The 24,885-nt window shown below is 47.4% G+C and overlaps 2 protein-coding genes across 2 annotated transcripts in view; one reads left to right on the top strand and one right to left on the bottom strand.

Annotated features, from left to right (window-relative positions):
- Positions 1–19,375, top strand: part of PLBD2 (phospholipase B domain containing 2) — a 38,298-nt gene extending 18,923 nt beyond the window's left edge. The window contains exons 2-12 of the mRNA XM_074297063.1: positions 258–351; positions 1,902–2,060; positions 2,215–2,315; positions 4,825–5,039; positions 5,881–5,978; positions 7,822–7,982; positions 8,436–8,531; positions 9,124–9,195; positions 10,656–10,808; positions 16,780–16,942; positions 17,115–19,375. Coding sequence (XP_074153164.1) covers positions 258–351; positions 1,902–2,060; positions 2,215–2,315; positions 4,825–5,039; positions 5,881–5,978; positions 7,822–7,982; positions 8,436–8,531; positions 9,124–9,195; positions 10,656–10,808; positions 16,780–16,942; positions 17,115–17,282 — 1,480 coding nt within the window. The 3' untranslated portion in view covers positions 17,283–19,375. The remainder of the gene's footprint in view (positions 1–257; positions 352–1,901; positions 2,061–2,214; positions 2,316–4,824; positions 5,040–5,880; positions 5,979–7,821; positions 7,983–8,435; positions 8,532–9,123; positions 9,196–10,655; positions 10,809–16,779; positions 16,943–17,114) is intronic.
- A 4,938-nt stretch (positions 19,376–24,313) lies between these two features.
- SDS (serine dehydratase) overlaps positions 24,314–24,885 on the bottom strand; it is a 15,582-nt gene continuing 15,010 nt past the window's right edge. The window contains exon 8 of the mRNA XM_074297072.1: positions 24,314–24,885. This exon is cut by the window's right edge and continues 207 nt beyond it. The gene's annotated coding sequence lies outside the window, so the exon portion shown is untranslated.

Here is a 24,885-nt window from a genome sequence, read left to right as displayed (position 1 = left end):
CAGTCTCCCCAGACTTTTCTTTTTTAATGGAAAGCTATTGCTGATGTGTGATCTTCCCATTGCATAAATAGACAAACTCTGACAGTGTAAAACTAAGGATGTGGCACTTTTCCTTGGTGGAGAAAGGATCAGGAGGTGCTAGTTTGCTGCTAGTTCCCAGGACGGCAGGATGACCCAGCGAGGGCCCTTAAGTCCTTGCTGACCTCTGGCTCTGTCCTTCTTGCTGACCTCCGGCTCTGTCCTTCTCTCCATGACAGGTGGGCCTTCTTGAATTTGGCAACCAGCGGGAACTACAGTGATGCTCTGCAGGCTTATGCAGCTGGGGTGGTGGAGGCAGCCGTGTCTGCTGAGGTAAGAGAAGGGTTGGTGACAGACAGGGAGGGGGTGGTAGTGGTACAGTGGTACAGATCTCCTTCTTTCTCCTGGCGGGAGATCACTGTTGTACACTCAAAATCAAGGCGGTGTCCTTGACCTTGTCCACGCAGAAGGATCATTTTAGAGGGATTCTTCCAGGAAGCAGCATCACTGCCTTAGGACCCCCACCCAGAGATCTAAGTGAGTGAGGAAGAGGTAAGAGAAGTGTTGATTGTCAGAGGACAGGGATAGAGACCACTCATGTGTCAGTTCTTAAGTGGCAGGGGTCTTAAATGTATAGATTGAGAGCTTGGAGAGACCTTAGAGATCATCTGGTCTAACTCCTCTGTTTTACAGATATGGAAACAGAGGCACAGAGTAGGAAAAAAGTGATTGTTGCTGCTAGTAAGTGAGCCAGTGAAGCTAGGTCTTTTTTGAGTTAAGGTCACTCAACAAATCTTTTCAAAGCTATTACAATAATATGTCAGTCACTGTGCTAAGTGTTGGACAGATAAATACAAAAAGAAAGAAAAAAGGAAGAAGAAAGAAGGGAAGAAGGAAAGAAAAAAGAAAGGAAAAAATGAAAGGAAGGAAGGAAGAGAAGGAGAGACAGATTGAAAGAGAGGAAGAAAGAAAAAAGAAAGGGAGAAAGGAAGAGAAAGAGACATTAAAAGAGAGGAAGAAAGAAGGAAAGGAAGAAAAAATGAAAGGAAGGAAGAGGAGAGACATTGAGAGGAAGAAAGAAAGGGAGAAAGGAAGAGAAGGAGGAAGGAAGAGAGAGAGGGAAAGAGAAAGAAAGAAACAGAGAAGGAAAGAAAGAAAGAACGATGGTCCCTACCCTTAAGAGCTTACATTCTAATGTGGGTAGATATGATTAGGAGCTGAAAAGCAGAGGGGACAAGGAGGCATCTGTGATGAAGTTCAGAAAGTCTGAATTGGAAACTGAAGGAAAGTCCCTTGAAGTACGAGACCATCTTGTGTCAGACACTCGGGTCCCCTCTGCAATTGCCGGGCTCTGGTGTCTGGCACCTCTTGGCACCAGGCTGGCGAGGCTGGAGGAGAGTCCCGGTGGGGAGGGGCCTTCCTGGCTGCGGCCACTGGCTTCCATGTGATCCCTGGCTGGTGCGTCTTCTCAGTCCCCTGGGAGGAGCTCAGCAAAGGGTGGGAGCTCCCTTGCTGACAGTCAAGTCAGCAAGCATTTATTAAGCTCCTAGCTTTGGGGATGCAAAGGGAGAGTAAAGACAGTCCTGCTCTTGAGCTTCCAGTCTGCTGGGGGAGACAGCCGTACGCATGGGATTCAGTCGGCACTGATGTAAAGGGGAATCGGGGAGGGTGTCAGAGGCCAGATAATAGAGGCTGCCTTTGCCCTCCTAGAGCACGGGGCGGAGGGTCTTGGAGCCTTGCTTGGGATTTTGTAAGGGGAGAGCAGCCTGAACAAAAGCCACGGCACTGTTTGTCTCCTAGGGCCCGGAGGGTGAGGGGTGGCGGGGGGCAGGCAGCTGGCACCCCTCAGGTTCCCATGAACTCCCCCCCATCCCCATGCACAGCTCATCTACATGCACTGGATGAATACAGTAATGGATTACTGTGGCCCCTTCAAGTATGAGACCAACTACTGTGAGAAACTGAAGAACTACATCGAGCTGAACCTGGCTTGGATGCAGAAGCAGATTGCGTCGGGCAAGGACAAGGAATACTGGCACCAGGTGGGCAGGGCCCCGGGCGGGGGCATCCTACTCGGCCCTTGGGGACTTTCATCATGCGGCTTCATTTCCCAGGAGTGACTGCAGGCCGGCTCAGGCCTCTGCACTGACCCTGTGTCTGTCTGTCTGTCTGTCTGTCTGTCTGTCTGTCTGGTAGGTGGAGCTCACTCTCCTGCAGCTGAAGGGACTGGAGGACAGCTACCAGGGACGCATAGCTTTCCCATCTAAGAATTTCACCATCAACCCCTTTGGGTTCCTGTAAGTGACCTCCGGGGGATGGAGGAGATAGGTGAGGAGTAACAGTAACCTCTGTTTGGAGCAGGGGCTCAGAGGGAACTTTGCTCCTAGAAGCTAACCCTCTGCCTTGAGACCGGCCTCTGGCAACCTCCTTCGGCCTTTCCCTTCCTCTCCCTCCTGCCGTTAGCACCTTCTCTCCTTCCAAACTGATATTTGAAGAAAAGCTTGAGGGTCTTCGTCTTCCAGGTTTGTTTTTTTTTTTTTAATAAATAATTTTTTAAATTTAAATTTGAATAGGTAAATTTGTAATTTTGTAAATTTTGTAAAATTTCGTTTAAAAACCTGTAAAATGGAATAGTTAAAAGAGGCCATTCTTTGCCTCACTTTTTACCTAGCCTTAATTGGTGAATGAGATCTGTTAGAGCCCTTAGCTTATAAAGGCCAAGCTCTCCCACTGCATCCAGGGCAGCCTTCCTGATCTGTATCTGGCCACGACCTAGATGGAGGGGAAAGTGAGACTTTGCACAGCCCTCACTCAAAACCAATTTGCTTGGGTGTCACGGCACTTCCCTGATGTCAGGGTCCTCTTGGAGAACATCCACAGGGCTCCCAGGCACCCAGTGTGGTTATAACCCATTAGATTTGGTGCTTTATAGCCCATGAAAAAGCCTTTTGCAGCCATGAGACCCCAGCTCACTCCGTCTTCCTTCTGAGGTGGGCAGATCTCCATTGTGCAGTGGAGAAAACTGGAGGGTGACCCCACAGATTAGAAAGGGACAGGATCCGATGGAGAGCCCAGGCTTTCCCCGCTCCTCGTGCTATCATTCCACCGCTAAGTCTCACGGCGCACAGGCCTAGTCTGTGCATGGAGGGAGTAAGGGAAGGGCCAGAGTCTCAGGGCAAACAGGAGGGAGAGGATCAATGGCATTGGTAGAAGGAATAGTCTTGAAAAGAAAAATAGCTCTTTTTGAAGACTGGAGCAGAAGAAAGGAGCGGTGAAGATGGGGAGGGGTTTCGAGGTGCAGAGTAGGAGAGGGAGGAAACCCCCAGGGAATGGTCTCCCTTCCCTTAGCCAGGTAGAAAGAAAGGTCTTCTGTGGAGTCGGAGGGCACACAGAAAGAGGAGTTTTGGAGACTGAGAGAGACCAGGAGTTCTGCACGATGGCCTTAGTGGGGATCACTCAAACAGGGAAGAATAGAAGGATTTTTCACGTAGCGAGGGGGGCCCAGTTGCGTTTAGATAGCCTGAATTTGTAGTAGATCTAGGGTAAGTCTGTGGCTGTGCTTTGGGACAGTATTAAATGTCGAGAGGACGAGGGGGTGACGTGTTCAAGATTATCGATGGTGTAGAATTGACCTGGTCAGTTATGAAGGAGTAAGAGGCCAGTTCAGGGATCGGGTCTGGGAGGATAAAGGGGGTTCGGTAAGGGCAAGGAATAGGATTAAGAGATTAGTGAGAGAGGCAACGGTGGGGACCAGAGGGTAGGATTTGAGAGTTAAGCATAATGGAAGCCAGGAGGAGGTCTAAGGTTTGACCATTCCTGGAGTGGCGTGAAAGGCTCAGACGTGGGAGTTAGCTGGGGAGCACAAGTGTTTGAGGAGACCCCGGGCTGGAACTTGGATTCCCCGAGCGGGAACGCCAAGGCTCTGGGGTAGAGCGAGGCTGCGGGCCATGCTACCAAACTCTGAGGAATACCGGAGATCAGCTTCGGCCTTTGGAAGGATCTAGACGGGGTGATCCCAGGTGTGAGCTGCAAGTGATAAATGAGGGATGGAGGCAGCCAGTCCCAGTTAGGCCCCCTCATCTGTCTTACCCTGAGATGCCGAGGGCGTGGGGCTGGTGCCGGGGGCCCTGCTTTCCAAAGAGCCCCGGGCTCGATGGTGGGGAGAGGCTCAGGGAGGACCAGGGCACTGGCCACTGTCTCTGCCCAGAGCGAGGCGAGGCGGCCTCCGAAACTCACCGGCCTCCATCAGCGCCTCTTCTTGGGTCCTCTGCTGTTGTTGCGGGAAGCCTCGCTACTTCTCCCTTGCAGGTGTTGGATTTTGTATTCCTTTCTAGAATGTGAGCTTCAAGGCCAGAGATGTCATTCCTCTTGGGGTTTGTGCCTCCAGTGCCCAGCGCAGCGGGTGGCTCATTCGAGCGAGCGCTTATTAAGCATTTACCCTGGCGGAGCCCTGCGTTAAGCACTCAGGGTACAAAGAGAAAATTAAGCTTCTCCTGTTCTCAGCGCTCTCGGGTCCTTTTTTATTTTTGTTTTTAACAATAGCCTTTTATTGTCAAAATAGATCTAAGGAAAGTTTTCAACAGTCACCCCTGCAAAACCTTGTTCCAGCTCTTTCTCCCTCCCTTCCCTCCACCCTGCCCTAGACAGCAAGCCGTCCAGTATATGTCAGACACGAAGGCGCTCAGGTTCTGATAGAGAGGGAGGGGGAGCCGGGGCGGGGCCCGCCCTGTGCCCAGGGGCCCCGCTGCCCTAAGTTATCCTAGGGTGTCAGGCCCGCCCCAGTGAGGATGGCTCTCGCTCCCTCAGCTTGTTCCAGTTGTCGGGTGATCTGGAGGACCTGGAGCCGGCCCTGAACAAGACGGAGCAGAGGCGAGTCATGGGCTCCGGCTCCTGCTCGGCCCTGATCAAGCTGCTGCCCAACAACAGCGAGCTGCTGGTGTCCCACGACACCTGGAACTCCTACCAGCACATGCTCCGCATCATCAAGAAATACTCCTTCCACTTCCGGACGATGCCCAAAGGTGGGTGCGGGGGAGGGAGCGCACGGCAGGGCTGGCCCAGCAGCGAGGAGGGGCCACGGGCTGGGTGATGCTGGGAAAGTCGGGTCACTTCTCTGGGTCTCACTGTTAACGAGAGGCTCGGCTTGCGAGGTCCCTGCTGGCCGAGGGAGCTTTTGGGCCTCAGTTTCCTCATCTGTACAATGGAGAGAAAAGTACCTAGTTCTCAGGGAGGTTCTGAGGATCAGAGAAGAGAGTTTATGCAAAGCGCTTAACGCACTTGAATAAAGCTCGGCTAGGTCTCCCCCTCTCAGGGCTCCCGAGACTGACCTAAGTTTCCTCTCGGCCCGCCCTCCATCAGCGAGGTCACTAATTTTGGTTCTCTTGATTAAGCCATCGCCCACACACTGTAGGCACTCACTGCCTTCTCCTTGACTGGCTTAGTTAGCCCCAAGACGATAAGAAGGGTGTTGTGGAGAAGGTCAGGGATCCTCTGGGCCAGGTCCCAGCCTCATCGGCGCGGGGACTCGGGGGACTCAGGAGGGAAGGGGAGCAGAGGGCAACAGGAGAAGTTGGTCTTGGAAGAGTGGGAAGACCTCGAGGGGCAGCTGGTGGTGCAGTGGCTAGAGCACTAGTTCCGGGGTCAGGGGGACCTGAGTTCAAATCCAGTGTCAGACGCTGTGTGACCTCGGGCCCAGTTACCTCAGCAAAACAAAACCACCTGGATTTGTGCCCGGCTCTGGCCTTTATCAGGGGGAGACTCCGGACTCGGAGCGCAGCCGTCTCATGGACCATGGGGGACGTGGTTTGGCTGCTGGTGGGGGATTTGCTGCAGGTTTGATTGACGGGCAGGGCTCTCTCCTAGATGAGTCACCGCTGATTCCTGGAAACGAGCAGGTTTTCTCCTCCTACCCCGGAACCATCTTCTCCTGCGACGACTTCTATATCTTGGGCAATGGGTTGGTGAGTCCCCTGGGGCCGTTTCTCTTTTCGGGACGTCGAGGTGTATTCCTGTTACTACCTGACAGAGCAGCGGAGCCCAGTGGGAGGGTCCCCTCCGAGGCTCAGTCACAGAAGCTGCCTCACTCAGAGCAAATCCTCTGCCCTCTGGCCTCTGTAAAATGAGGGGTCTCTGTGGCCCCGTTCAGTCCTAGAGCCGGCCCTGTAACGAGGGGAGCCACGGCTCCTGTTGGGGGGCACACCGAGGGCCATGCATCGGAGACAGAAGGGAGCTGTGGAGAGGGGAGCTGGGCTCCTGAGGAGGAAGTGTGCTCTGGCCTCTGAGGCCCTGCCCGGCTTTTCTATTGGAGAGTGCTCCCTAGCAGGTCACAGCAGGCTGGCTAGACTGAGAACGGATCCCTGGCTGTGCCGGGAGCCCCGCCTTGTCTGTCCCGGACCTTTCTGGGGGCCTCAGTTTCCCCACGTGTAAAATGTCGGGGCTCTTTCTCTGAGTTTAGGGAGGTATTGATTTTTTCTTGGCTTTGATGGTTCAGGAAACCCGGGGTTAGTGGGTTGGGGGTCAGTGCCTGAGGAACCCACAATGATGAAGCCTCGGGGCTCTGAAGGATGGGGTCGTGACTTCTGAAGTAGGAAAGTTTGTCCTGCCAGTGCATCCAGGAGGCCACTTTTCTCTTCATTAATTTTTATTCTCTTGATTAACCTGGTGCCCTGCATGTCATAGGTGCTTAATAAATGCTCGTTGACGGAATGTCTTGGTTAACATCAAGATGGGTGCAGAGTGCCTGCTTGGCCGTAAGATCTAATTACTGTAGGGATACGGAAGGTCGTGACGCTCTGAGAGTATCTGAGCCCCCCACATTGGGAGCCAAGTCCTGCCTTGGTTGCCCTGGGCCATTTAGCGCACGTGAGGCAGAGTAATGGGAAGCCAGTCTGCAAGGACTGATTGGAGCACATGGGGGAGGACTTCCACCGTGCAGGAGGGCCTTGCCAGGCTTGCTCCTCCTCCCCCTTGTGCCTCCAGGAGGCTGCGTCCTGCGAGTCCCCCCATCCTCTCACTGCGTGGCTGCCGCCATCTCTTGGGTCATGAAGTCCCTTCTTTGGCGCTATGACTTCTCTAGGCCCCAGATACTCCCTGGGCAGAGATTGAGATTCGCGGAAGAACTTCCCGGACCTGGGATGAAACTAGGAGCTGGAAACATGTCCTCCAGCTTGGAGGACGTCGTGGAGTCGACCCCTGTGACTGTGGCTTCTGGCTGTCTTGTCCATCTTCCTCTTGTTCATTCCATTCCTCACTGCCCCATTAGGAGGTGGTGGAAGAATCAGTACCAGCAAGCATTTATTAGGCACCTTATGTGTACCAGGTGCTGTGGGAGGTGGACCCTGCGTCCTAGAGGCTCACTGGCTGGGCACATCAATTATTCATTCATCACTTCTGGTTACTTTGTGCCTGCTGTGTGCCAGGGCCAACTCAGGGGCACAGTCCCAATCCCCAAAGAGCTTATGTCCCAATGGGGAGTTAATATGGAGCTCTACAGGATCACCTTGCTGGGGTTGGGTGGTGGGATGTGGGAGGAGCCCTGCCAAAAGGAGGGAGTGGGGAAACTGGTGGGAGGCCCGGGGAGGCCGGCGGGAGGCCCGGGGAGGCCGGCGGGAGGCCCGGGGAGGCCGGCGGGAGGCCCGGGGAGGCCGGCGGGAGGCCCGGGGAGGCCGGCGGGAGGCCGGCGGGAGGCCCGGGGAGGCCGGCGGAGGCCCGGGGAGGCCGGCGGGAGGCCTGGGGAGGCCGGCCGCCTCCTTTTTCTCCTGGGGCCCACAAGGCCCTTGGCTCACGTACGTGTCCCGCCGGCAGGTGACCCTGGAGACGACCATCGGCAACAGCAACGCCGAGCTGTGGAAGTTCGTTAAGCCCCAGAACAGCGTCCTCGAGTGGTTGCGTAACATCGTGGCCAACCGGCTGGCTCAGGACGGGAACACGTGGGCCTCCATCTTTAAGAAGTTCAACAGTGGCACGTGAGTCCCACACCCCGGGGAGACGGAGTCCCCTGGGCAGAGGTTTGGAGGCCAGGTGGAAGTAAGGCTTCGGTTGGGTCTGGTGGGCAGCGAGAAACGCCCCCATCTGGGGAAGCTTAGCTTGGTAACTGTCCCTGCTGAACCTGAGCCTGTCAGAGCTGGAAGGGCCTTGAGGCCCCCTTGTTGTAAAGACGTGGAGACCGGGCTCCGGGAAATGTTAAGAGCAGATTTCTCCTGAGTCTTCTCCTTCTCTGACATTCTGCCTTTTCGCTGCCGGGGCTGCTGAGGGGGTGAGCTCAGGTTGGGCAGAGGCAGCTGGGCTGCTGGTTATAAGATTCATGGCGGTCCCAGCGGGGCTGAATTCTTGGTCTCCTGGCTAGGTCTGGGACCCCGGGGCAGGGTGGGGGTCACCAGCACTCCGCTTATCCCTCCTCCCCACCCTTTCCTCGGCAGCTACAACAACCAGTGGATGATTGTAGACTACAACGCCTTTACTCCTGGGAAGTCCGGATCCATGGAGGGCCTGCTCACTATCCTTGAGCAGATTCCGTGAGTGTCTGGCATCTAGCACCCCTTCCCCCACCCCCGCTGGGACTCCGGGGGCTTTGGTGGGCTCCTATTGAGCTTTAGGGGGCGGAGGGGAGAGCAAAGGTGGTACCTTGGGCTGGGGAGTGGGATTCTTAAGAAAGGGAGGGTTTGAGCTGAGAGTTTCACTGGGAGGGGCTGAACATAGTCCCAGGAGGAGCTTGGACAAGTCGGGGATGAGAGCCTGGCTATGAAACCAGGAATGTCAGATAATGTGGAGAGGATAATGGGGGGGGGGAGCGAGGCAGAAGGGACAGGATAACCGTCTCCAGATAGCTGAAAGGCCATCAGATGGAAGAGACAAGCTTTGTCTCCAGACCACAGAACTAGGAACCTTGGCGATTGTGCCTGAGGCAGCTTTAGGCTTTATGCTGGGAAATGTCCTATTGTGGAGGGGCTTCCACAAGATGAACGGGAGGCTGGGAGGCCCTCGGAGCGGCCGGATGGTCACTTGTTGGGGATATTGTAGATTTGGGGAGTTCCGAGCGGGCCAGGGTTGGACCGGATCGGATCCCCGAGGTCCTGTCTGACCCTGCAATTCTCTCCCGTATCCCAGGGGCATGGTGGTGGTGGCTGACAAGACTCAGGAGCTGTACGAGAAAGGCTATTGGGCCAGCTACAACTTACCGTGAGCACTGACCACTGGCTCTCCTGCCTCGTCCCCTCCCCTCCATCCTGCGGGGTCCGGGCCTCTCTGAAGCGGGGTGGGGAGCGTGACCGAAACAAAGGCAAAGTCTGCTGCTCATGTCTTGTCTTTGCGTCCCCCATAGCCTTGCCTCATAGGAGGTGAACGTTCAGAGGTTCATTCTCTTTGGCGCTAGAAGGTGCTTAGAAGCCGTCGGGCCCAACCTTGCCATTTTATAGCTGAGAACACTGAGGCTGACCTAACTTGTGTAGGACGGTAGGATCCTACAACTAGGAAGTGCCTGAGGCAGGGTTTGCATCTTAGTCCCGCTGACCCCAAGCCCAGCGTCTTAGCCGATATACCAAAGGGACCCAAAAAAACTGCCCAAACCAGATGAAAATATACCTGGGAAACATTTAAATAATATTTAAAATATTTAAATAAATCAAGATCCTGAACCTACATTTTAAAGCAGTCATTATATAGCCCCTGGGAGTCCTTCTGTACGGTTTAATGACCTCCGTTCCTATTGGATGGACCGTACAGCTTCCAATTCAGTTTGTTGAGTTGAAGTCGTGACCCCTTAGCAGTCGTTCGTTCAGTGAACGATGATCAGTGCCCAGAGAGCGTCCTGCTGACCTCATGGAGCAGTCTCTAAGGCGCTAGTAGCTCATAATCGGTGTTTATCTAGCATGTTTATAAGTGCTACTCTGCTTTATTGTCTTAACAAGCTGGGAGGTAAGTGCTGTAATTATCCCATTTTATAGTGGAGGAAACTGAGCCAGACAGTCATAAGGGACTTGCCCAGCTAGTTCAGCGTCTGAGGCAGAATTTGAACTCAGATCGTCCTGCATTCCAGATCCAGCACGCTATCCCCTGAGCCACCCAGCCATGATCAGGATAGTGACAGATCCAGCGAGTTATCACCAGGGTAATATGCCATGACCAAGTAGGATTAATACCAGAAATGCAGGGCTGGTTCAGTCTCAGGAAAACAATGACCATAATTAAATATCAATGACCCAACTAACAGAAGTCATGATTATCTCAATAGATACAGAAAAGCATTTGACAAGATCCAACAGCTATTCCTATTAAAAACACTAGAGAGCATAGGAATGGATAGTGACAGATCTCTACAGTCGGTGTATCATGGGATCTGGTGTGTTGTTGTGGGAAGCATATGGGACCTGCATTCAGAAAAGCAGCCTTTGAATTTCAGCCCTGCTCTGAATTCTCTATCCCTTTTCCTGTCTGAGCCTCAGTTTCCCCATCTGTAAAATAAGGGCTTGCTCGATGCTCTCTGAGATTTCCTCCAACCCTCATTCTGTCATTGAAGTGAGGTAGAGAGCAGTGGTTCTTGTAAGAGGTAGGGAGAAGGGATATAAGCTTGGGGGGGCACTGAGGGAGGGGATGGAGCAGAGATAACCCCACTTTATGCCCTGCCATGTCTCCCTGCCTAGGTATTTTGAGTCAGTGTTCAATGCCAGTGGGATGCCTGACTTGGTGAAGCAGTTTGGCGACTGGTTCTCTTACAAGAATAGCCCCCGGGCCCGGATCTTTGAACGGAACCAGTCACTGGTGCATGACATGGACTCCATGATCCGGTTGATGAGGTCAGGACCCCAGACTTTGTTCCTGCTGTCTGAGAGGCAGTGCAGTATGTACCAGAAAGAACCCAGGGTTTGCAGTCAGGTGCCTGGTCTTTGAAATTTGGTCCTGCAACTTAGAAATGTGATCAGGGCAAGTCCTTTCCTCTTCCTGGCCTCAGTTTCCCCGGCTGTCCAGTAATGGGGTTGGATCAGGTGATCTCTGAGGCCCTTTTAAAATTTTTAAATTTAAAGTTTTTCTTTGATTGTAAATGAAGCCTGTACTTACGTTCTGGACTCCTTCCATCACATCTCTACATTGGAGAAGCATGTCTTCTATTCTTTTGATAAAAGCTATTGCTGAAAATATTGGAAGCTGTCAGGCAATGATGAATGATGAAAGCACTCCCTAAAGCACCTCCTTCCCAATGATCAAACCTTTAACGACTCCTCAGGGTATGATCTCTCAGCTAGTCATAACTCACCTAAATATCGTATGATATACCCTGGAGGAATCAAACCCACAGGCCTAAACCAATAAATGTTTAATAAAATAAGTAAAAAATAAAATAAAAATAAGTAAAAAAATAATGAAAAAGTAAAAAAATAAGTAAAAATTAAAATAAGATAAGTAAAAAATAAAACACAAGTAATGTTAGTTTGTAGTTTTCTTAGTCAATAGCAGCCCTCCAGGCTGTGTTTCTCTTTGAGTTTGACACCCTTGATCTAGCCCACTCTCCCTTTATTTTCCACAAAGATTTCATGCGACATTATTGGGTGTTTCACTAAAATCTAAGTAATATTTGCGAGCAGCCCTTTCCTTGAGCTGGTGACCCATCAAGAAAGAAGATGTAAGTTTGACGAGACCTGTTGTGGATGAACCCTTGCCAGCTCTCCAAAATCACTGCTTCCTTTTCTAGATGTTCACAAACCATCCTTTTAAAAATTCCTTCTGGAGTTTTTCCTAGGAATTGAAGTCAAATTCGCTAGTTGAGAGTTTACAGATCCTGCTCTCCTTTTCTGGAAAAATTGGGCCATTTGCCCTTCTCTCATCCTAAGGTTCCCCTCCCTCTCTACATGTTCTTTCAAAGGTGGGACCATGGCTCAGCAGCTGCATCTTCCAGCTGTTTGAGTACCCTAAAATATAATTCATTTGGAGCAGGTGACAATTTCCAGGTGACCAACATCTGCTGGTTCTTATTTACTATCTATTTCCTTATTCATCTTGCATATCCTTCCCCACATCGCCTATTTTTGTGCTGTTCTTTCCTGTCTGAAGTTTATTCTCTTTCGTAGAGAAAACATGCAAAAAAATCGGGCCCCATCTCCCTAGCTCCCAAGAATTCAGCGATCGTTTCTATTCGGATGATTCTTACATTTTAAGTCCAGCCCTAGCTCTCTGCTGACTATAGTTGTATATCTCAGCTGCCTTTTGGACGTCTCCAGTTGGGTGTTTGTTCCATCTTAAACTCAGCATGTCTGAAATTGAACTCAGTATCTTTCCCCCAAAGAAAAACCTCCCCCTTCTTTCCCAGCTAACTTAGTGCTACCAAAGGCACCTCCAAGCTTCAGGTCACTCAGGCCTAAAACCTAGGAGTCATCCTCCACTCATTCCTCTCACCCCATATATGCAGTCCATCATCAAGACTTGTCGGCTCCACCTTCACGCCATTTCTCATACACGTCCTGTTCTCTCCTCTCATGGCCGCTTCCTCAGTCTGAGTCCTTATTACTTTTCTCCAAGGAGTCAACTCTATAGACATATAGTTATTCTTTTACTCTGGTCTACATACCCACTCAGCTGCCAAAATCATTTTTCCTCCTGCTCATTAAACTCTGGTGACTCCCCAGTGTCCTGAGGACCAAATAGAAGGCCGTCTCTTGATATTGAAAGTTCTTCACAAGCTGATCCTTTCCTCTTGCCTTCTTTCTCCCCTTTGCACATCTTACGATCCAGCTACACCAGCCTATTTGCAGCTCCTCAGATATCATGCTAAGACCACCCATCTTGGTGCCTTAGCTTTGTCTTGGAATACCTGGCCTTTTCACTTCTTCCTCTGAGCTTATCTGGATTCCTTCAAGACTCAGTCCAAATCCTGCCTTCTGCAGGAGATCTTTTCTGCTCCACCTAAAAATACCTTTCCCCTTTTGGAATATTCCTTCCATCCTACTTTGCTACATATCTTATATGTGCCTATATATTACATACCGCATATATACATTTAATCTACATAGATATTTCGAGTAATTACATGTTATCTCCCCTCAGTAGGCTGAAAGGTCTGGTTTTTGTCTTTCTTGGTGTCCCCAGAGCTATAGAACAGTGTCTGGCCCATAGCAGTAGATTGCCTATCTGATTATTGTCTTTTAACATCATTCTATGTGCCTCCAGGAGTGATTCAGTCCCTTCTTTCATCTTTCTGTTTCCCCTAAAAACCACACAGACTGTTTTCAGTTCTTTCAGGTTTCCTCTTCAGCCTCAGGACATTGGGAGCTTGAGCACTCCAGGCCTTTGATAAATGTTGCAATATGCATTCTCTTGGATTCTTTTCCTATTATCTTCTATCTTGTGTTCAGTTCTTTAAAAAAAAAATCACATTGCTTAGTGATCTCACCTCTGATCTCTCTGGCAACTCCTCTTTTTCCTCCTTGTTGGAATTTTTTCTCTTTAGCTCTTTAGAATTTCATTTTTGAGAGTTTCCTCACCTCCTAGGGAGTGACCTCTTCAGAAAAATTTTAATTTATTGCATTCAAGCTGTCCTTCATCTTAACCCTTTGAAATCTGTTCACCCACAATACAGGGTGCCCATCAGTGCCCATTAGACTGGGTCTATTTCCCCTCTACTTTTTCTCTCATAAACTCCTTATTTTTTTAATGATAGCTTTTCATTTTAAAAATTATTTTTAAAAGTTTTTTTTATTTTCAAAACATATGCACAGATAGTTTTTAATTAAAATAAACCTCATATTCCAATTTTTTTCTCCCTTCCTTCTACTCATCCTCTTCCTAGTTGACAAGCAATCCAATATATGTTAAACATGTACAATTCTTTTTTTTTAAATAGTTTTTATTGACAGAACATATGCATGGGTAATTTTTCAACATTGATCCTTGTAATCTCTTCTATTCCAACTTTTCTCTTCCTTCCCTCTACCCCCTCCCCTAGATGGCAGGCAGTCTCATACATATTAAACATGTTAAAGTATATCTTAAAATGTGCAATTCTTCTATACATATTTCCATAATTTTCATGCTACACAAGAAAAATCAGATCAAAAAGGAAAAAAAAATGAGAAAGAAAGCTGGCAAAGGACCAACAAAAAAGGTGAAAATATTCTGTTGTGATCCATTTTCAGTCCCCATGGCTGCAGATGGCCCTCTCCATCACAAATCTATTGGAATTGGCCTGAATCATCTCATTGTTGAAAAGTCACGTCCTTCAGAATTGATCATCACATAATCTTGTTGTCGCCATGTACCATGTTCTCTTGGTTCTGTTCACTTCACTTAGCATCAGTTCATGCAAGTCTCTCCAAGCCTCACCAAAATCATTTTGCTGATTATTTCCTATATGACAGTAAAATTTCATTACATTCACATACCATAACTTATTCAGCCATTCCCCAACTGATGGGCATCCATTCAGTTTCCAGTTTCTAGCCACTACAAAAAGGGATGCCACAAACATTTTTGCACATGTGGGTCCCTTTCCCTCCTTTAAGATCTCTTTGGGATATAAGCCCAGGAAAAATACTGCTGGATCAAAGGGTATGCACAGTTTGATAGCTTTTTGAGTATAGTTCCAAACTGCTCTCCAGAATGGTTGGATCACTTCACAACTTCACCAACAATGTATTAGTGTCCCAGTTTTCCCACATCGCCTCCAACATTTATCATTATCTTTTCCTGTCATCTTAGCTAATCTGAGAGACGTGTAATGCTACTTCAGAATTGTCTTAATTTGCATTTCTCTGATCAGTAGTGATTTAGAGTAGAGTGATTTAGAGCATTTTTTCCATTTGACTAGAAATGGTTTTAATCTTTATCTGAAAATTGTTCATATCATTTGAACAATTCTCATAAACTCTTGAATTGAGTGCTTCCCAGGGTTCCCATTACTTCAGTTTGGCAGCCACTTTCTCCCAATCAGTGAGAATCACATGTAGAATTGAATTTCTTCTTGATGGCTCCTCTGTCTTTGGAAGGAAGAAACCCTCCTTAAGGCAAGCCAAGAAATGACTTTTTGATTTCAGGTGTCTGAAAGATTGAACTTCAGTGAACATCTGAATACATGAAACTCTTCTGCACTATCATAGTTTAGTTCCAGGCTTGTGATATTTCCTGGATTCATCTATTTCCTCTTTGTATCTATGTGGTCTGTAGCCCAGCTTCTTAAACTGTGGTTTGCAGTCCAATATGGGGTCTCGTAGCTGAATGTGGGGGCCATGTAAATGCTTGACTTGTATCCATGTTTTATATACTATATACCTGGAGTCACATAAAAATTTCTTGGACAAAAAGGGTTCATGAGTGGAAAAATTTTAAGAAGCCCCAATCTATAGTATACTTCCATGAGATCACTTTTTTTAATTGATTTTTTTCTCCTACTCTCTGTGTCATGTTGGTTTGCCTTCTCAGAATATAAGGCAACTCTACATTCCTCTCTTGTTTCTTTTGCATAAAGAATACACATCTTTTGAGTACACCCAATAAAGTATACCCAACAAGTCCCAGCCTGCCACTGGGTCTTATTCTCTCAACTCTCACTGATCTGTCTGAGGTCAAATTTGTCTTGAAAAGTAGGATTTGAAAAAAAATTAAAAAAGAGAAAAGTAGGATCTGTAGTTTGCCTACTTGTTGGTGTCTAGCAGAATGTCTTGTACAAAGTTCAGGATGTTGAATTTTTACTTGCACTTTAGTATAATTGTATATTGACATTTGGGCCATAGATTTGTGTGTGTGTGTGTGTGTGTGTGTGTGTGTGTGTGTGTGTGTGTGTGAGCTCATTTCCTTGATCATCATTGATTTGTTTATGTCTCTATTCCTCGTCTTCTTCCTCCATTGTAGCAAGTTTGGTAGATACAAATAAGCAGTTTATTTTTATCCTCCATTTTTGCTTTAAAATCCTCTTGAGATTTATGAGACTTCAGGCAAATACATTTGTTAGGATTCCATCCTCTGAAAACCATTCTCAGTTTTAAAAATTGTTCTCTTTCTCTCTCTCTCTCTCTCTCTCTCTCTCTCTCTCTCTCTCTCTCTCTCTCTCCATATATATATATATATATATATATATATATATATACATATATATATATATATATATATATACACACACACACACACACACATATCTGCACACACATGCACATATATATCATTTCTGCTTTGGATCTCCTTGGGGTATATTTTTACTAGTGGGCTGAGTCAAAAGGTATGAACAGTTAATGACTCTTCTCTCATAGTTCCACATGGTTTTGCAGCATTACTGGATTAATTCACAGGTTTATCAGCATTATATTAAAGGTTCTGATTTTCAGCATTGACTAGTTCTGTCTTTTATTATCTTTGCTAATTTGATGAATGATGGTGGTGGGTTTGGTTTTTTGATTTTTAGTTTTTTACATTTTTTTTCTTTAGTATTGATTTAGGATATTTTTCACATGGTTGTTGATAGTTTGTATTTCTTCTTTCGAAAACTGTTTATATACTTTGACCACTTATCAATTGGACAGTGACCTTAGGCAGATTTATTTTTCTTAACCAGCTGTAGTTTCATGCAGCTCCTTCTCTCTTCTGACACCTCTGTCTTAATTAGATGGTACTGATTAGTCCCACTGCCCCTCTGGTTTCTGGCCCCTGTAGCTGTGCTGTGTAGATTCCAGTGTCTTTTCAGTTTGATAGGTTTGGGGAGATACTGGTCCTAGGAAAGCAGATTCTCTCAGAGCTCAGCTTCCTTTCCTCTCTGCCTATATTCTAACACCATTACCCTTTTTTCAGGTTCAACAACTTCCCCCATGATCCCCTGTCCCGGTGTGACAACTGCAATCCCAGGCAGAATGGAGAGAATGCCATCTCAGCCCGCTCGGACCTCAACCCAGCTAATGGGACGTATCCCTTTTCTGCTCTCTCCCAGAGATCCCATGGAGGCATAGACATGAAGGTTTGTGTGTGACCTTGGGGAATTGGGGAGAGAATTCTCGTCCTGGAGAAGAGCCTGGTCTGAGGGGAATGGTGGTGGTTAGGCCCAGAGGCGGCCTGTGGGTGGTGAGAGGGTGAGGGTCAGGCTGGAATCATGGCTAATAGTGGTCTGCTTCCCCCAACCCTTTTTTCAGGTCACTTCTTATGAGTTGTCCAAAGACTTCCGCCTAATTGCAGTCAGTGGCCCCACGTGGGACCAGTTACCCCCCTTCCAGTGGAGCTCATCACCCTTTGACAATGTGTTACACATGGGCCATCCGGACCTCTGGAAATTCTCCCCCATCAAGGTCTGGTGGGATTGAAGCTGGGGACCAGCTCTTCTTCCCACCATCCCATTACCCAAAACCCTAGTGCCCTTAGGAGACGCCTCTTCCTCTCCTCTTCACCCGTCCTGGCTGCCTGTTTGTCTGATCCTGGGACCCCAAGGAATATGCCCACTGGGCCTGGAGGGCTGAGGCTCCTCCACTTTCTGCTGCTTCCTTGGCTCTTGAGCCAACTGCCTTGTCCAAAGAGGTCCTGAGAGCCTTAGGAAACCACCCATTCAACAGCCCTGTCCCCAAACCCTTCCCTCCTGATCCCCAGGCTCCAGTGGCTTTCCTGGAGAAGGAAGGGAGGGTGGGGGCTTCTGTGTTTTACCTCTGTGGCTGAAACTGTCATGGATATGCTGGACTTTGAGGAACCTGCTTCCTGCCTCCCCTACCTGTCTCATTGAGAAAGCAGCCTCCCATTTCCTCTGCTCCTTTCTAGACACTTCTCACACACAGTTCTGTTTACTGAGACCGCACACCCACAACCAGGCTTTTGTGTTCACCTAGACAGCCGTGGTGGAGGAGCTAGGTGTGACCCCCTTGCCTCATTCCCCCACGTCCATACTTTCAGCCTCCTTCATTGGACTGCCCTTCAGGAACAAATTTGGAAAACAAACACACACCAAAGTATATCAGACTTTCCCCTGAAACCCTAGACTTGGAGATTTGGGGGCTTTGGATTTCCCTGGGTCTTTTCTGTCCCTTTTCCCTGCTTCCTGATGGGGGCACCTGGCCTCTCGTACCTGGCCCTGCCGTGAGTGGGGAATTGTAGAGTGAAGACAGGCCCTCGGTCAGTGGGAGAGGCTCCTGGTCCCTTGCTGATGTCTGCCTCAGTCTGCCCCCAGCCTCTCATCTCCTCGTCCTAGCTCACTGTACTGCCCCTCCCCGGTCAGGTCCCTCCAGGGGGCCGGGAAGGCTTCCGTGCTCACTGCCCCAGAGATCTCGGAGGGAAGGTTGGGCTAGGGAAGCGGCTACCTCCACGGAGGCCGGTTGGAGAACACAGGATGTCTTCCTCCTCCTGACCCCTCTCTGCTGCAGTGCCTCCCTCCCCTCCCAGGGCTGAGCTCTGCCACACTCAGAGTGCCTGTGAGGTTTGAGGGTTGGGCTTCGGGCTCTCTTGTTGCCAGGCCACAGATGGATGCAATGTGATTAAATGAGAGACTTGATCGCCTCCAGCCCCGCTCTGCTTTTTGGAGGGGGTAGGGATGTCATTGGCTAGGACTGGATTGGGCTTACAGAGAATCAGAACTTCAGAGAGGGAAGGGACCTCACTGTCCAAGCCTGTCCGCCTAAATCCAGCCTGGGCCTGAGCTGAAATTCCCGCTCCGGGCCAGAGGACCTGACTCTTTGTGACTGGGGAGGTCTCAGCCTCCCTGGGTCTCCCAGCTTCATCTATAAATGGGGAGATTCACATCTGGGACATTGGCCAAGTCACCTGATTTTTGGGAGGCTCGGTTTCTTCATCTGAAAAATGGGCAGTAGGACCAGGTGGTGTTTTTAAGGTCCCTTCCTGCTCTCTGTGATCTCTGATTGAAAGGATAGCTAGCACTGGGTGACAAGGCCAGAAAGGGCTGGGCTGGGGATACTTCTGGAGAGGGACACTTGCCTGCTTCAGTCTTTTTTTTTTTTTTTAACCCTCAGCAGTATCTTATTTTTCTAAAAACATGTAAAGATAATTTTCAACATTAATTTTTGTAAGACTTTGTGTTTCAAAATTTTCTCCCTCCTTTCCTTACCTCCCCCTCCCCAAGACAGCAAATAATCTGATATAGGTTAAATATGTGCAATTATTTTTTAAATGATAGCTTTTTATTTTTCAAAATACATGCAAAGATAGTTTTCAATGTTCACCCTTGCAAAACTTTGTATTCCAGATTTTTCTCCCTTCCCCCTCCCCTGGACAGCAAGCAGTCCAATACAGGTTAAACATGTGCAGTTCGTCTATACGTATTTCCACCTTTATCATGCTTGTGCAGTTCTTTTAAACTTATTTCCAATATTTGTCATGTTGTGTGAGAAAAATCAGATCAAAAGGGAAAAAAACCATGAGAAAGAAAAACTAACAAATAAACAAAAAAAGATGAAAATTCTCTGCTTCCATCCACCCTCAGTCTCCATAGTTTTCTCTCTGGATGTGGATGGCATTTTCCATCCCAAGTCTATTGGAATTGCCTTGAATCACCACATTATTGAGAAGAGCCAAGTTCATCACAGATGATCATCACGTAATCTTGTTACTATGTACAATGATCTGGCTCTGCTCACTTCACTCAGCATCAGTTCCTGTAAGTCTCTCTAGAACTCTGCTGGTCATTTCTTACAGAACAATAATATTCCATAACATTCATATACCATAATTTATTTAGCCATTCTCCAACTGACAGGCAGCCACTCAGTTTCCAGTTTCCTGCCACTACACAAAGGGCTGCCACAAACGTTTTTGCACGTGTGGGTCCTTTTCCCTCTTTTATGATCTCTTTGGGATGCAGATCCAGTCTGGAGCATGGGTGCTAATTCCTCTTTGTCCATGAATGAAGAAGTATTTCTTACATGCTTACTATATGCCGAGCACTGTGTATACAAGTTGTAATAAACCTTGATGTAGACTTTTAAATTTGCAAAGCACTTTGCATGTTGTCATATAATTCTCAGAGAAACCCTGTCAGGTGGGTGCTATTCTCATTTTACAGATGGGAAACTGAGGCACAGAGAAGTTAAGTGACTTGACCCCAGTCATACAGCTCCTGTGTGTTTGAGTCAGGATTTGAACTTGGGTCTTTATGATTGCAAGGCCATTGTTCTGTTCAGTAGATATCTTACTGTCTAAAATAGAAATGAGAGAAGATGATTCCCGTTCTCAAGGAATTTGAGTCCTAGGTGTCAGCTGCAGGGTGGATAGGAAATCCCAAAGTTTATTGGCTTCAGAAGCCCCAGGGGTTCTTAGAATGAATGGACAAACCAGATGCACCCAATACCTGGGGGGGGGGTCTTCTGGAGGACCTTTAGGTACTGTGGTAGAGCAGATGGTTTGGCCTACTTGTGCTCTGTGTTACCAGGAGATCCTTGGACACTTCTTATTGAAGGGGTGTGGGTAACCAGAGCTGTTCCAAGGTGATTGTGTGTGTGTGTGTTATTGGCACTGTTCGAGTGTGTGTATAATTGGCACTGTGTGGGTGTGTGGTTGGAACTGTGTGAATGTGTAATTGACACTGTGTATGTGTGTTATTGGCACTGTGGTGTGAGTGTGAGTGATTGGCACTGTGTGTGTAATTGACACTGTGTATAGTTTTACAGTGTGTGTGAATGTGTGTGTAAGTGGTACTGTGTTTTATTGGCACTGTGCATAATTGACACTGTGTAATTGACAGTGGGTATGTAATTGGGCACTGTATGTGTGAGAATGTGTGATTGGCACTGTGTGTAATTGTTACTGTACGTGCATAATTGACACTATGTGTGTGTAATTGACACTATATGTGTATAATTGGCACTGTGTGTGTAATTGATACTATGTGTGAAATTGACAGTGTTTTTGAATTTGACACCATGTATGTGAAACTGACAGTGTATGTGTAATTGGCACTGTGTGTAACTGACACTGTTCAGTTGGCATTTTGTGTATGTAATTGACACTGTGTAATTGTGTAATTGGCACTGTGTGTGTGTGTAATTAGCACTGTATGTGTGTGTGTGTGGTTGGCATTGTGTATAATTGGCAGTTTGTGTAACTGACACTATGTGTGTAATTGACATTGTGTGTAATTGGCACTATGTGAGCAATTGGCATTGTGTGTGTAATTGATACTGTGTGTATGAGTGAGTGTGTGTGTGTCAGGGCTTGGAGGGGTCTAGTTTATGAGGAGTGGGCAAAATGGGAAGAGTGGATCCAAGCTCTGGATTCCCTACCAAGAGAGGGAGAATTATGGAGTCCATCATCCTCCCAGTCAGTCAATAAGCATTATGTGCTTCCTGTGTGCTAACTGCTAGGGAATATAAAGAAAGGGACAAGATAGCTGCCCCTGGAGCTCCTTGGAGCTCCCAGTCTAATGGGGGACATAACATACAAATTTTATGTGCAAATTCTGGGCAGCATAAATGGGAAATCAACGACATCAAGAGAAGACTCTAGGAGAGATTTTAGCTGGTATTTTAGAGACGCCAAGAAGCAGAGATGAAGAGGGAGGAATGTCCCAGATATGGGAGACAGCTGGGAGGGGAAGGCTTCCATCCTTTCAGGACTTTTGCACTCTCTGGCTCACAGGCACTCCATAAATGCTTGTTTCATTGATTAATAGCATTTAGAAGGGATTTCAAATGGTTGGATAGAATCCTGGTCCCAAAGTCAGGAGGACCTAGGTTCAAATGCTGCCACCTATACTTACAGCCTGGGCAAGTCACTTAACACTATGTCTGCCTCAGTTTCCTCATCTGTAAAATAAAGATAATCATAGCATCTACTTCTCAAGGTTATTTTAAGGATCATCTGAGATAATATTTATTAGCTAATTAGATAATGTAAAGTGCTTTGTAAACCTTAAAGCCCTGTATATATGTTGACTACTATTTATTATTATTACTTACTACGATAACCACATTTTTAATGGAGAAAGAGGTAGTAACTTCCTAGGTTCACAACTCATTTCAGTTTCAGAACCAGGATCCAAACTCAGGTCTAACAATCAGTGCAGAAATGTTTACAATTCATTCCCTAGGTCTTTTAGTGTAACAACTCCTCCTCCTCTTCTCCCCTCTCCCCTCTCCCCTCTCCCCTTTCCCTCCTTTTTTTCTTCCTCTCTCTTCTCCCTCTTTTTTCCTCTCCTCTCTCTCTTTCTTCTCTCCTCCCCTCTCTTCTCTACTTTCTCTCCTGTTTATTGAAGAAATCCTTGATTCTTCTTCATCCTCAAACCCATGAACCCCAAGTTTCTTTTCATTTTCTTATTATCTATAAATACTGGCCTCTCCTACTTTCCCCAGGCTACATCAAGCTGCATCATTCACTTCTTGGGAATTCACTCTGGGGGGAATCAGCACCGAGATGTTTGAGATAGAAGGGAGAAGTTACTTAGAAGGGATGCGAGTTGGACCTGGATCTTGATCTCCAAACACTCCCCATCAGAGGCAACTGATTCCTTAACAAGCATTTATTGAGCACCTACTTTATGCCAGACACTGTACCAGACACTGGATGCGAAGACTATGTACCTTCAAGGAGATTATATTCTAATGGGGGAAAACCAACATAAAATCTGTAATATACTTGTAATATACAAAATTCATCTGAGGTTTGGAAAGGAGGGCACTAGTAACTTGAGGGGGCTGGAAGGGTTTCATGTAGAAGTGAGTGCTTGAGCTGAGTCTTGAAAGGAGTGATGTGAATTGGAGGTGGGGAGGCAGTAATTTCAGGCATGATAGAAATTGCAAAGGCATGGAAGTGGAAGATGGAGTTTTGTCTTGTGATGAACAGAAAGAAGGATGGAAAAGTAGCTGGGGAACATTCTATGAGGACTTTCAAAACCAGAGGAGTTTATAGTTGATCCAGAGGTAGTAGGGAGCCACCAGGGTTGATTGAGTAGGGGAGTGACATGGTTAGGCTTGTGATTTAGGAAAATCCCTGGCAGCTTGAGTGAAGTTGGAGTAGGGAGTAGGGAAAGACCTTCCAGAAGGCCCGAAGTAACTCAAACAAGAGGTGATGAAACTCTAGAATTAGAAGGAGATGGATGCTAATAGAATCGAGATTTAGCCACTGAATGGAGGGAGTGAGAGAGAATGAGGAGTTAAGAATGATACCCTGACAATCCTCTTCTGTTGGCATTGGTGACTTCAAGATGCAATGAAAAGAACTGGATTTTGCAGTCCGCCTGGGTTCAAATCTTGATCTTGCTTCTGGGTTATAGCAGATAGCTAGGTCGCATAGTGGATAGAGCATTTGGCCAGAGGAAGGAAGACCTTCAAATTCCACCTCAAACTTAACTAGCCATGGGACCCTGGATTTCTGCCTGCCTCAGTTCCTTCAACAGTAAAAAGACATAAAACAGCAATTTACCTCCCAGGATTGTTGTGAGGATCAAATGAGATAATATTTGTAAAGTGCACTTAGCCCAGTGCCTGGCACATAGTAGGCGCTTAATAAATAGTTTTCTTCTTTCATCACAGTTTCCATTTCTTTTTTTGAGTAGAATAACCTGACGTTTCTTGCCTTGCTCGGTGGTTTTGAGGAAAGTGCTTTGTAAACCTTAATACACTTAAGAAATGGATGTTAATGTCTGCAATAAAAAGTGATCTTAAAGGCAGGACTTGTTTTTTTTTTTTTTTTTTTTTTTTTTTTATCTTTGTATCTCCAAGGCTCTGCACAGAATAGGGGATAGGGATTGGATTTGGGATTTCATTGATTAATTGTGAGAAATTCTAGTGATCAGTGTAGGATCCTACAGACAGCCTGGGGCAGACTCAGGATGGGGAATCCAGGTCTTCCTGGCCACCAGACCATCCCTCTGTCCAGTATGGATGGTTAATTAAATGTATGTTGCACCTGACAAAGTAGCAAGTTCCATAATCTTTAGCATTAAAATGCTGCATCTTTCCTGAGCTTCTGCTCTTCCCAGCCTTAGGTAGCACCACAGCGTCCCCTGCTGGTCAAAGCTTTCCCTGCATGAAGTAGGGGCTAAGCCGGGAGCTGTCCCTGCTAGAGTTGGATCTGACTCCAGCATTTTCTTCTCTCCGGTGTTGGTGGAGCCGGAGATTTTAGCAAAATCTGTTTCCTTTGTTTCCCTGGGCCTGGAATGGCTCCTCTGTGAGACACAGCTAGGGTGAGGGGGTGTTTTCTTCAGCCTCCATGTGTCATTAAGGAAACCATGTTCTTGGGGCCATTAACGGAAATGGAAAGACAGTAAGAAAACAATACCTTTCATAAATAGAAGTGTGTTGGTTTTTCAATGAAAAAAATCTGGCCATTAGAGGAACATTAAGGTTCCCGGAAGAAAGAGTAATGGAAAGATGCTAAGGAAATAACAGACCCAGAGGTTACCTTTCATAAATAGACGTATATTGGTTTTTCTTTCTTTTTTTTTTTTTTTTGTTTCAATGAAAAAAAATCTGGACATTAGAAAAATGAGTAAGGGCTGGCCTTGGCTCCCCAGCCTTGGAGAAGGGAACCAAGAGGGGTGGGCTATGGAGAAGAAACCCAAATACTCCTCACTCCCCGGTCCAGCCTCGAGCCTTCTCTTTTGACCTTTCTGCCCCCCTTTTTTCCTAATCTGGGACAGAGATGGGGACACCATCTCTGCCCCTCCCTCCTCATTCCTGGGGTACCCAGGTTTCCATGGGACTGGTGGAAGGGATAGATTAAAATGGGGCTAAGTAGGAGTCCCAGAACAGGCTAAGGCTCCCCTTTTCCTCACGTAAAGTTAGGGTTCACAAGTGGCTGGAGACTTTTTCCCTAGGCTTGGCCCCCATACCAGAAAGAGGTCTATCTCTTCTAGGCCCATGGATATGTAGCCTCCAACAACAACAATAGAACAACAACAACAACAATAATAAATAGGGTGCTGGATAAAACTCCAGCCCCACCCTTGGCAGGGTGCCGGAGGAGGTTGGTGGG

This window comes from Sminthopsis crassicaudata, chromosome 1, assembly GCF_048593235.1.
Source record: "Sminthopsis crassicaudata isolate SCR6 chromosome 1, ASM4859323v1, whole genome shotgun sequence".
Taxonomy (NCBI): Eukaryota; Metazoa; Chordata; class Mammalia; order Dasyuromorphia; family Dasyuridae; genus Sminthopsis; species Sminthopsis crassicaudata.
Note: the sequence above shows the minus strand (reverse complement) of the source record. Positions and strands in the feature narration are given on the sequence as shown.